This window comes from Lynx rufus, unplaced genomic scaffold, assembly GCF_022079265.1.
Source record: "Lynx rufus isolate CCGP_SWC_20201006 ecotype Redwood Valley unplaced genomic scaffold, mLynRuf1.p SCAF_8, whole genome shotgun sequence".
NCBI lineage: Eukaryota > Metazoa > Chordata > Mammalia > Carnivora > Felidae > Lynx > Lynx rufus.
Genome location: NW_025814896.1, coordinates 41,952,971 through 41,965,246, shown reverse-complemented (window position 1 = coordinate 41,965,246; position 12,276 = coordinate 41,952,971). Strand labels below are relative to the sequence as shown.

Here is a 12,276-nt window from a genome sequence, read left to right as displayed (position 1 = left end):
TGAGGAGCGGTTTCCAACTGTGCTGTGTTCAACAATTGGGGGGATATTTTCTCCCCTAGGTTACAGCAGACTGGAAAGAAGCTGATTTTTATCAAAAGATTTTTGCTTTTACTAAAAGAGTTAAAGAGCTACCTTTTTTCTTTTTTAAGATAGAATGAGATTTATAAGTCCTATTAATTAGCTAAAGCAGTAGATTATCTCTTAAAGAAAACTGCAGCATCCAAGGTGATTTAATCACCCCATCTAATTAGAAAGAAAAGCAAATCACGATTTTTTTAGGACCTAGTGTATAATCGGGAAAAATGAACCCATTTAATGGGACATTCCCATTCTTGAACTTGTAATTTTTAGTTAATATCCAAGGAAGCAGCTTTTACTTAAGTATACCATGAAAAAGACTGTTGTAAAACTCTAGGCAACTTGACAATTTTTTTTTTTTCCTGTTCTTTCCTTTGCTACAATGTAGGTTGTAGAATGAGATCAGCTTATTTGATTTATATTTGGTGATAGTTCTTTCAGGGATCAAAATTACTATGTAATTAAAGATATATATCGTACATCATTCCATAAGCTCTAAGAGTTTAGAAACTTTCTAGAAGAAAACCACAATAATGGAAAATGAAGCAATCACACATGTGTACTTTTCCTTTTAGGTTCAAGAATTGACCAAGGAATGGACAAATAAGTGGAATGAAACCCAAAATATTTTGAAAGTAAGGACTATAATATGGTGCCTTAATCTTACTATCTTGGCTTAAAAAGATAAAACTTTTTTTCCCCTTCTACCTGATATATGGCTACTACATGCTTTGCTTAAGGTAAGACCAGTGACTTTTGGGGGATTTGGGTTCTGGTTTAATTTTGAAGAAATGGAAATAGGAAATAGAGCTATGAGACATTAAAGGTGTGTATTTTCACATGCAGAGGGGTTGCTGATATGTAAGGTGTTTGTTTTTACTTGCTGGAGTTTTTCCATTTTTGATTCAGCACGTATTAAACTCCACTTAGTATTCAAGGGCATCCACTTTGCTTTCCTGCTTTTGTTAAACCCAGTGTAAAAGTGATAGGTTAAATGGGGGGGGGGGATAAAAAAGTCTTGTGTCAGTATTGTAGAATGTGTGTGCATAGCATGGCTAGATTTCAGATTACGAAACTGGTAATTTCCTATTGGAATTTTTTTGTGTGTGTCTCAAGGGCTAGACAGAGATGGTCTGCATGTTTGGCGATGCTAATTGTGAAAGGATGTCACCAGTGGCCTCCAATTTTCATTTTCTGTGCTTCAAAATACACACTTCTTCGTGTTTCCAGCTATTGCCGAGTTGGCAGAAAACCTGAGTCCTCTATTGAGGGTCAATACCTCAACGACATTTGAGGTTCGGACCGGAATATAAGCTTTGATAGTGTCTGACTTCACACATGAGGGAGGGGGATTCAGAGACCACTGAATCCTGGGTTTGTTTTTGAGGCCTATTCAGACAAAGTATTCTGGAAAGAGTGAAATGTCCTGTACCATAGGTGAGGCTGGAGAGACCAGGTTTAGCTGCATGTCTTGGCAGAACCCTACCCTATATATGAAAAATGGGGCACCCACTTAACCGTTTCATGGGGGCAAACTCTTGAAGGCCTGGGTCAGCCATGTAGTTCTGTGCCTGACAGCTCTGAAAGAGGTCAGCAGCATATGCTGTAAAGTTCTCCATGTGCCATTTAGGCAGCTTGGCCTGCTTTGAGGCTTAAAAAGACTTTCTCACAAGGTGGGAGGTTGAGCTGTGCTTCTCAGTGGGGGTGGGTTGTGATGGTCTGAGACATGATGTTTCCCATTACAGAAGGTAAGGGTTTCTGGAGGGGAGCCTCCTGATTCTGATGATAGTGTCATATTATTTTGAAGTACTTCTTCAGCATTTCCCATGTCAATAGATTTTTGTTCAGGAGACTGAGCAAAAGACCTCACTTGCATTTGCAAGTACCATAGTCAGGTGTGGAGCAAGCACCCCCAAGACTTGGGTAGTTTTCATCCTGTAGCTGCATCAGCTCTAAGGAGCAGTGCCACAGCCCCTGCCTGGGAAGCCCACGTCATTTGACCTTTCATGACGCAATGTACACTCACCTCAGTAAATTTGCAAAGAGAGAAGACGGAAATCTGTTCCATTTAAGGAACAGAGAAACGAGATAGCTCTTTGAAAAGTCATTAGCGCATGTAGTATCTGTTAGCACAGGAGGCAGTGCGCCTTTTCATAAGGTGATTTTTGGGCCCTGAGGCTAAGTTCTCCTCCAATTCCAATTCTATTATTCATAAATCTTTATTTTTATTTTTTTATAACTATTCAGATGAGAAGAATGTGTTGTGTGCTAGGTGTCAAAGATTATGAGAAAGGCTAATGATATTTCAAATTTTTCCTGTCTCTCACTCTTGCAAGCCCATTTTAGATTTCTCTGCTGGTATTTGTGTTTTAAATCTGTAGTCATTTTCTGCTTATATTTGCTGTTTTAGGGGCGGTCTTCCTATCTTACTGGAAGACGGTGCCTGAGGGCTGAGGTGAAGGAAAGAAGGCGGCTACTCAAACGCTGTTTTTGAAAGCATTCTTTGGAAATTGATGAGGAAAATGAGTGTTGTTCGATGAGTTTGTATCTGTGCGGTAATCTGTGTAATCCTTTCCCCTATTTCTGTTGTTGGACGGTTCTTCATCAGCTATTGCTCTAATAATGCTGCAGAGAACCCACACCAACCCAGTGGCTTAAAACCACATTTTCTCTCATGCGTGTGCAGGTTGGCTGGGGGTTGGCTGGGAGTTGGCTGGGCTTGGCTCCAGGCTGTCGGTGGGTTCCGTGTCTGCCCCACATGTCCCTCATCCTCTTGGACCGGCTGGTTTTCTGGGGCGTGCTCTTCTCATGGTCTTGGCCAGGGTACAGACGGGCATGCCGAGTCGTGCAGGTGTGTTTCAGGCTTCTGCTTGCGCCGTGCTCGCTAGCATCACATTGACCAAAGCAAGTCACTTGACTGAACTAAAAACCAAAGGGGAAAGAAGGATATTTTACTCACAATAAGGCGGTGCCAGGGTGTAAATGCAAACGTGCTTTCCGATCAGTACTTCAGTCTGCACATGCCTGTGCTAAACTGTGGGAACTTGCTCTTATACCGAATTAGCACATTTTGTAGAGACAGGCCCAGTGAACCAGTAGGTTTCCAGGATTATGTTCATTGTCAAGACCCAACTGTTGACTCTGCCAGTTTCCCTGTTAGCATCCTTTCCAAACCCCAATTCTGAACATCCAAGGAGAGTCCTTTGGGGAACAGGCAGATGAGAGTTATAACATCCAGGGGATAAAGGGAGAGACCAGGGCTGATTCAGTGTTTGTTGGTGCCACGCCTGTCTGCCTCGTTTCTTTTTCTTGTCCCAGTTTATCGACGAGTCGTTTCAGAGGAGCCACATGGCTATTGCTTGAAGAGAGGACGAAGGAGAGGGGCATAACCCGTCTCGTCAGGCGTCACATTGGTTTTTGTCAGCATTGAGATGCCGGTGCTGGATGCTTGCATCTCCTCGGTCAGTGATGAGACCCGAGATTAGTTCATCAGCATACGCCTCATGGAGGTGCTTTGGGAGTAAATGAGAGGCCCCTCTCCTGCAGGGGTGGGACTCTCAGTGTACAAGGCAAAGGTCTCTTAAAGTCAGATTCATGTGAATTACGCTTGGAAGTTCCTTAATTTCCCTGGAAATCACTAGAGGCTGGGATCCTGGATGCTCACAAGCCAAGGAGTAACTTTGTTCCTTTCTTTTCATTGGGCCTGTTGCTTCCCTTGCTCTGGATGAGGGATCCAAGGTCCTCCTGAGTGGGGGTGGAGGGAGAGCAGAAGGCTGCTGGCCAGATTCATGCTCTGACAAAGGGTGATGGCTGTTTGCAGCCAGACTGGTGGCACCGCGGTGGCAGTGATGGAGCCTCAGGCTTCAATCTGCGGAACTTGGATCTCAGGCTTCAGTTCTCTTTCTGACTCACTGGGTCGTGACACTTACCCACAACCATCACATACTCTGGTTCCTAGCTTGGATATCATGGTGGATGGCAACCTGTTCCCTAGATCCAGGTTAACAGGGGAAGAGATAATAAAGTTCTAAGAGTTCTTTTGGAAGTGGCTAATGAAGGTAGAAAGTATGTTAATCTTGAGGAGGCTGTTCTTAGGCAGTTAGGTAATGAGAGTTTTACTATCCTTCACAATGGACTCTGTATATCCACTCTCTTGCCCTTAACCTGCCTTCCTTATTTCATTAATCTTCATTTTCTGCAAATTAGAGTTCAGACTCCCAGAGGTAGTGAGCTCCTCAGTTCTCTGTTTACTTTGACAGTTCTCCCTGCCCCTGGGCCCCCGCCATCGCACCCGCCCTGCCAGACGTCTTGCTGGTCCCCGCACACCTGCGCATCGGGTCTCTTGGTGACTCTTGGCCTTTGCCTGTGTTGCTCCAGCATTCCAGATGTTTCCGCTTTCTGGACCCATCAGAATCCCTGTGGAAGCTCTGTCCCTGCTCACACTTCCACCCCACCGCCCAGTTGGAATGATTTTGTTCACCTTGGGCCTTTAGAGCATTTGGCTTTGCCTCTGTCACAGCACCCATCATCATCTGAGGTTGGTGGCCTTGGTTTCTCCCCCTAAATAGGAGCAGGGTCTGGGTTAGGACTGTCTCTATTATTCTGTAAGCCAGCTTCTGGAACTCTGCCTCTCACTGGGCAGGCAAGCAGCGAAAACTTAACCTCATTAAAGTAGTATCAAGAAGCAAAAACCCAAACCAAGACTTATATTAACTCTCTAGGCTGTCATATGAAATATCACAGACCAGGGGGCTTAAACAGCAGAACTTTATCTGCTCACAGCTCTGGAGGCCTCAAGTCCAGGATGAAGGTGACGGCAGGGTTGGTTCCTCCCGAGGCCTCTCTCCTTGGCGTGTGTCCTCATGTGGTCTTTTCTCAGTGTGCCTGCCTGCACGGCTGCTCATACTGTGTGTGTCCCAGTCTTTTCTTTTTACGAGGACGTCAGTCATATTACACCCTAACTGCTTCATTTTAGTGTCATTACATAAAGGCCCCGTCTCCAAATACAGTTATGTTCTGAGGTACTGCGGATGAGGACTTCAGTAGCTGAATTTTAGGGGGACCCAATTCAGCCATAACCTTGAAGCACACAAATCTGACGATCTGGGGGAAGAAGTAACACGGAGTGTTGTGCAGGCACTGGTCTTGTTCCTACCTGTGCCTTATGTTCCTCGTTCTTTGAAAGGCTTATACATGAGGGTGTGTTTTTATCCTTAGAAGGAATGTGGCTGTGTTCCTTTGGATTATGGTCCAGCTCTTCATTTGAATCAGTTAGATGTTCGCCAAACTGGGGCTCCTGGACCAGCGCCATCTGCATCGCTGGCCCTCAGGCTCCACTGCAGATGAGCTAAGTCAGAATCTAAGGTGCCCGGATGGCAGGTCTGCACCATACAGTTTGAGAAAAGGTGGGGAGGAGTCTTGGGCTTTTTTGCCGTCGGATCCCTTTCCCTACTTCTCCGGCCCTGCCTTGGGTCATGGGGGGGACTGGTCCCTGGGGGCTACCCTTTCTCAGGCTCCTGGGGGACTCCCCTGGAGATTGGAGCGAGAAAGCAGACATCTCCCCCTCAGGCTTCTTGTAGCATTCGTGTGGCCCAGCCCTGGCCTTGCCCCTGTGTCCCTCCTGCCCAGGGGTGATGCTGGTTCCTGCTGGTGTCAGTTTCTGGGTGGCCTTACCATCCCCAGTGGCTTCCCAACTCCTCCTTCAGCCAAGTAACCAATTCTCTGTTTTAAAGCCCCTGGGATGTAAGCACTGAAGCAGCTTCTGTTCCATGTTCAACCTGGTCTGATAGCAGAGTCAGTCCCACATCTCAGTCTCTTGACGTGCTGTGCCGGCTCCTGAGAATCTGGGTTGACTCTTCTCTTTTTGATCTTTCTAGACTCTTCGAATACTGCCCCGGTGTGTTTTTCATCCTGGCTGAATTTGTGCTAAACCGTGATAACTCTCTTGGGTCTTGGAACTTAATGTTGTGATAAATCCAGCATCTACAAGCCTTGGGATCAATGCGTTCCTGAGGCCTTGGTGTATCGTTCCCTTTTTGCATAGCTTCCATATTGTGCTGACTGCTTACTGTTTGAAGTGGTTTATAAAGTGGCTACTTGATGCGCCTCCTGGGGGCCTTTTGGCGTGGCTTTTTATAAATCCCGTATGTTTTATTGCTGATGAATTTTTTCAAGTAATGAGTCCCCGAATGCATCGTCCATTCCCACTTTCTTCCCCCTCACCCAACCCCTTCACATACCTCTTTGGTGCGTCTGCTTTGTACACGTTTGGTTTCTCTGTTCCAGCGTTTTATAAACGGATGAAAAAAAAATGCTCAAAGGTGTTATCTGACTTCCAAATAACTCCTTGAGTTCTGTGCTTCGAGATAAAGCACAGTCAGTTTGGACTGCAGCATAGAGCTCTCAAGTGTCTGACAGATGGTGTGGCAGAAGGGAGCGCTACTCTGCGGGGTCTGTCCAGAGCCTAATGGTGAAGTTCGGCCTGCGGCCCCAAGGGGGCTCTCTGTTTGCATCCCTCCAGCCTTGGCTACTCTTCTCATTTTTTAAAAAACTAGGGTCTCCTACTTACTGAAAGCATATTCTTCGATTACTCAGCGTCTGACTTGCTTTTGTGTTTTATTGTCCTGCACAGAACGTCTGACTGTGACTTGGCACAAGTGTAGGTTGGGGAGGAAGCGGGCTGCTTAGTTGGAGAGACTTGTCCTTGATAAGTGAGCTACTTATATAAGTTCCATGAAAGTTGTTTTTTTGTGTTTTTATCCCCCCCCACCCCCACCCCCACCCCAGACATTAATCATACGGATTTTTTTCTTAAAAAAAATTTTTTTTAATGTTTATTTATTTTTGAGAGAGAGAGAACAAGTGAATGGGGGAGGGGCAGAGAGAGAGGGAGAGCGAGAATCCCAAGCAGGTTCCATGCCATCAGTGCAGAGCCTGACTCAGGGCTCAAACCCATCAACTGTAAGATCACAACCTGAGCTGAAATCAAGAGTCAGCCACTTTATCAACTGAGCCTCCCAGGCGCCCCATGGAGTTTTTTGTTTTGTTTTGTTTTGTTTTGTTTTGTTCCTTACACACAGTAAACAATGTTTGTTGAATTGAATTTGGAGGATGGAGCATACTTGAATCTATGTGACAGTGGGATCCATATGCAAATGATTTAAGTTTAAATTGTGCTGGGTCTTAATTTTCCATCCCTGAGGAAGAGAAGAGCAGGAGTATGGCAGGGCTGGCTAACACTTTGATGGAGGAAAATGTTTTACTTTTTCAGAATGTTTTGAGTAATAAGAAATAGAGTAAAATGAAATTAGAATCCTTTCTTGGTTTAAGATTTTCTGAGCTTAAGTTTCATGGATAGGCCTACTTTAAACCAACTTATTTCTGTTTTATGATAGAATCAGTCAACTGAACTTTTGTCTCTGGAAGATTATGGCAACCTATAAAAGATTTTTTTTTTTTGCCTGGGCTGTCTGCTGTTTTCCATTTCGTGGAGCAAACGTGTACTGGGGAGGGTAATGAGTTTGGAAACAGCCCTAATAACTGGGGCCGTTGCTCAGCAGACGTGTGGCAGGCCTTTGGATTTCTGCTGCCCAGGGCACTGAATCCTCTGGTTTCCAGAAAACCTACAAAGAAATCATGGGAGAGATGACACTTTTTGTGGCCTTTGCCTCCTTTAGATGCAGTTAATCTTGACCTCTTCTTGGTACAAGAACTGAACCTGGGGGTAGTAGCTCTAGGATAGAATTTTATTTATGGACATCGATTTTGCCCAGATTTTGGATTAAGGAGGAGACAGCTCTTTTCAACCACGGGTCACCTTCCTTATTAGCGACTGTGTGGGCATTTGATGGTTCAAAATTCTGACCTCCGACAGTCTCACATATTGTTTATAGTTTGTAGTAGCATATAAAAATACAGACTGTTGTCTCTAGAGCTCATTTGGCTACGTGAAGATAATACATTGAATTTCCAAGTATCCATTCAAGCAGAGATTGGCTGCAGCGGGAATTTTAGAAGTCAGTGCTCTTTCCCCTTTGGTTTTCATTGTGAAAAGAGAGTGAGCCCAGCTCAGCACCTGCTCATTCATGCTGCCCACGTGCAGGTCATGCCTTTACGATCTCAGTAACTGCCTTGTGAGTTTCATTTTTTTTATGAGTTTTAAAAACTTTATTTTCAAACTTTTGAAAACTTTTTGGTAAAGAAGGGATAAAAGGTGGTGAGCTTTTTGTTTTTGTTTTTTGTTGGCATACCAATATCCTAATAAAATAGGACTGCTGCCTGTGTTGATAAAGAAATTGCTAGTGTTACACTGAATTAAAAAATATTCTCCCTCTAGCGGCCTCCCCAGCTTCCCTCATTGTATCCCTCCTGTCCATCTACCCACCACCCATTCGTCCATTCATCCATTCCTGTCCATCTTCTCTCACCCTCCCTCATTCATTAAATGTATGTTTATTGAGAGCATCTTCTGTATCAGACATAGTTTGAGGCACTGGGTATACCTCATGAACAAAGCAAAAAAATCCCTGCCCTCATGGAGATCATTGCATCCTAGTGCTAGAAGGCTTTTCCCCCAAATTGGACATTCTTTTGTAAACATTCCATAACCTGGTCCTCTTCTCTTCTCCTTTAAAAATAGATTTATTAACACAACAATATAGTCCACTCCTCTGATTGTTTGATATTTGAGGTCTCAGATTATGTAAACTACATGTCTTACTTTTTCAGTTCTGGTATTTTATTAATTAAATATACTTAAAAAGATAATTTATACTAAGCGCATTAAAATGTCTGTCTGTATAGCGCTTTGAAAAGCCCCAGAGGCATAGAAAGCCTTTTTAAAATTGACATCCATTAGGGTGGAAACTCCATGAGGGTACAGCTTCTGTTTTGTTTGCTGTTCAGAGCAGGTCTGAGCACTGAATGGACAGCTAGAAAGGCCCCTATGGGGTACGTTACTAGAAAAGTTGTTTACGAATGAGTTAATAAATTATGCCCACCATTCTTTCTGTTAGGTGGTAAACTCTTTGAGGTCAGGGAACATGATCACTAGCTTTTGTATCTCTCATAAATTCTAGTGCTTTATGTACTAATTTTTTAAAAGTGGGAAGTGTTCAGCAAATAACGGTTGAACTCAACTAACTGTGTTCTCCCATTTCTGAGAATGTTTCAGGACACATTTGAAGATTTTTGGTGCATAACATTCTGCCCTTAAGCCTAGTGGTTTTAAGAGACTTACTATTTCCCATGATTTTGTGGTACAGGCTGGCTCAGTGGATTCCCAGGACGGTCCAGAATGGCTTCACTCACATGGGTGGTGGTTGGCTTGGTGTCCACTGTGGATGATCTGGTCATCTGGTCATATAAATCCTCGGGCTCATTTATATGGTGGTCTTGAGGGAGGATGAACCCCAATGTCCAAGCATTTTTCAGCCCTCACTTGTACTTCATTTGATAATGTCTCCTTGGCCAGAGCTACTCATACGGCGAAAACCAGGGTGAGGTGTGAGGGAGTTACCCAATGGCATGGGTACAGGGTGAGCAGTGATTTCTTCCATTTTTGCAAAACAACTGACCACAAGAATCTTTTTCTCTATTCTCTGTGACCCGTTGCCTTACCAACCAGCCTCAGTGATTTGCAGCTGCGTTTTTGTGTGTGAGTGCGTATTCTTGTCTTTCTATAGAGGATGGTACGGAAAAGAGAGGATTTGGGATAGGGGTTGCAATATAGATGAATTGAGAGAGTGTCATAAGAACTTCTTTGTTTCCTCACTTTAATCTGCAGACTAATGTGGATGACTTTGTGTCTGTTTGAACAGAAGTCATCTACAAAGCCCCATGTGCAAAGCCCTTTCTCTTTTTTAGTGCATTCACACATACTATCTCATTGGCTCTTTCTTGATTTGAAGCAAGAGAAAAATGATGTGATTGCACTTGACATAGTATGTAGTTGTTAATTTGTCAACTTCTCATGAAAGTTGACACTGGCTGTTAATTTCCATCAAACGGTGTGTTCTCCCTTTTCTAAAGTTTTGCTCTTTGCAACTGCTGTTTGACGAAGGGCAGAGTAATAAAGTTATTGTTCTCTAAAACTTGGACTCAATAATGAATTGGGGGGACCACTGTCAACGCTACAGCACTGGAGGTTGACTGAAGAACTTGGCGGGGTCAGAGGCTAAGCGGGCGATTTACAGAACCAGCTCTGATGTTGTTAATAATGCCAGGGCTCCCATATTTTCTGCGGCAGTTTTCAGCCTGAAGGAACTGCTCGTAAATAAAGGCAATGCGAGTGTATGTTGGTTCTTACTTTTGAGTAACGTTTCTCGAGCAAAAGGCTCAGAAATAAGTCAAATGCACACTGTTAAATGTTGGAACCATGCGATAAATTATTTTGAATACATAGGGGATTTTCCTTCTGATCTTTTGCAGCGAGGCATGTGCGTTGACGGGCTCTTACTGCATATTTATTGCCACGGTCAGGGAGGAAAAGATTGCCTGGTCATATGAAAGTATGCTTTATGTACACCTGAACTCACTGGGTGTGCTAAAGTGTAGGCACTTGGTTTCATTGGCGGGGAGTCTTAAAAAGCGACCATTTCATGGTACAGATCCGTTCGTTGTTCGTGTCACCCCGGAGCACATCTAACTCACCTTGGATGAGTTCTAGCAGTTGTTTGAGAGGAAGGTGTGCTGGGGGCGGGGAGTGGGCGTGGAGTGAGGAGATGACTCTTGCCTGCCTCACCTAGAGTACTCTGCCTGTACGCCCTTCTGACCTGGGTCCCATTGACCTCTCTGTTTCTCAAAACCTCACCACAAGATGCAGACAAGAGTTGTACCTGTCACGTAAAGTGACAGATGAGCACATGTAGGATGTTTAGTGTGGCATCCAGCACATAGTTAGCGCTGTAGGCATTACAGTAACGTTAACTGTTTTTTGTTTGGTTTTCTGGGAGTCCATCCTCTTTTACATAAAACTGGGTTGCCAGTAAGTAGTGTGTATCTTGCCAATTGGGCAGAAAAAAAATGATGTATATAGAAGCTTTCAAAAGTATATAATTTCATGCTCCAATGTGGCATTAATTCTAAGATACTTTATGGTGTAGCATTTTATGTTTGTTTATTTCAAGTAACAGAAAATCCAATTCCAAACTTGCTTAAGCTCAGAGAAGAGTAATGGTCTGGAGGTAGCATGGGATTTAGGCATGGTTTAATCAGGGCTCTGGTTCTCTGGGATTCTTCTTGGTTTTGCCTTTTTGTTGTATTGACTTCATCTTCGTGTGTTCTGTTCTTGGAATGGCAAAGCGAGAGCAGCAGTTACTTTTATATCTACCTACCGTACCATCTAAGTTTCAAAGTGTCTGGGTTTCAGAGTGCCTGACAGAATTCCGAGCTTTGTACAGATTGGTGCATTTCTAAACCAGTTGTTGGGGCCGAGGAGATACCATGTGCTGACTGGCCTTGGCTTGGGTTGTCTAAATCAAGGAAAGGCGTGACCCTGATGAGTTGAGATGAACCAGGGCCCACCTTTGGAGCTGGGGGTGAGGTCAAGACCATTGGCCACAGATGCTGTGCACTGTGTAGTGGGGGGAGAGGGTGAATTTTAGTGATGCCACCACGTTTTTCACAGACATAGAACCTGGTCACTTACTGGAGTGTGAAGTATCTTCATTGCGAACAGGAGGTGCAAGTTTTTGAAACATGCTTTTATTTCTTAGTAGAAAATGTTTTCGAATACTTTCTTTATGACTCAGAAGTCCTATATTCAGCTGAAAAATTATGTGCAAGGGCCCGCTGAGTATCTGTACTGTGGTGTGAATATGTCATAGGAGAGAAACCTGTCTTTTTTTGGTCTTAGAATTGAAAGATGGCACACAGTGAATTCCGTGTGTTGAAATGCATTTTCCTCTTCTCCCTTTGATTGATCACGTTATTTCAAATGAACCCTCGGTGTGGGTGTGTTCTCCTCTCCAGCTTTTCATATGTAGTTTTGAATTTAGCTTAATTTCCAATTGACCCCTTTAGCGTGATGTTTCCCAGCCCAGTCTACCTAGCAACAGTTACTATGAGCGGTGTGCTGGATTTGCCCCTCCGTTTGTAACACAACAGCAGGTTTTAGGAGATTACTTTTCCTTAGCATCCTGCTTGATTTTGCCTTTGCATTATTTAAGGATGACAGCAGTTTCTCTTAACTCCAGGCAG

The 12,276-nt window shown here is 43.9% G+C and overlaps 1 protein-coding gene across 7 annotated transcripts in view; it reads left to right on the top strand.

The window, feature by feature from the left end:
• Window positions 1-12,276, top strand: part of KIF16B (kinesin family member 16B) — a 289,874-nt gene that overhangs the window by 67,201 nt on the left and 210,397 nt on the right. For all 7 annotated transcript variants that reach the window (XM_047067541.1, XM_047067539.1, XM_047067538.1 and 4 more), the window contains exon 12: window positions 654-713. In XM_047067541.1, coding sequence (XP_046923497.1) covers window positions 654-713 — 60 coding nt within the window. The remainder of the gene's footprint in view (window positions 1-653; window positions 714-12,276) is intronic.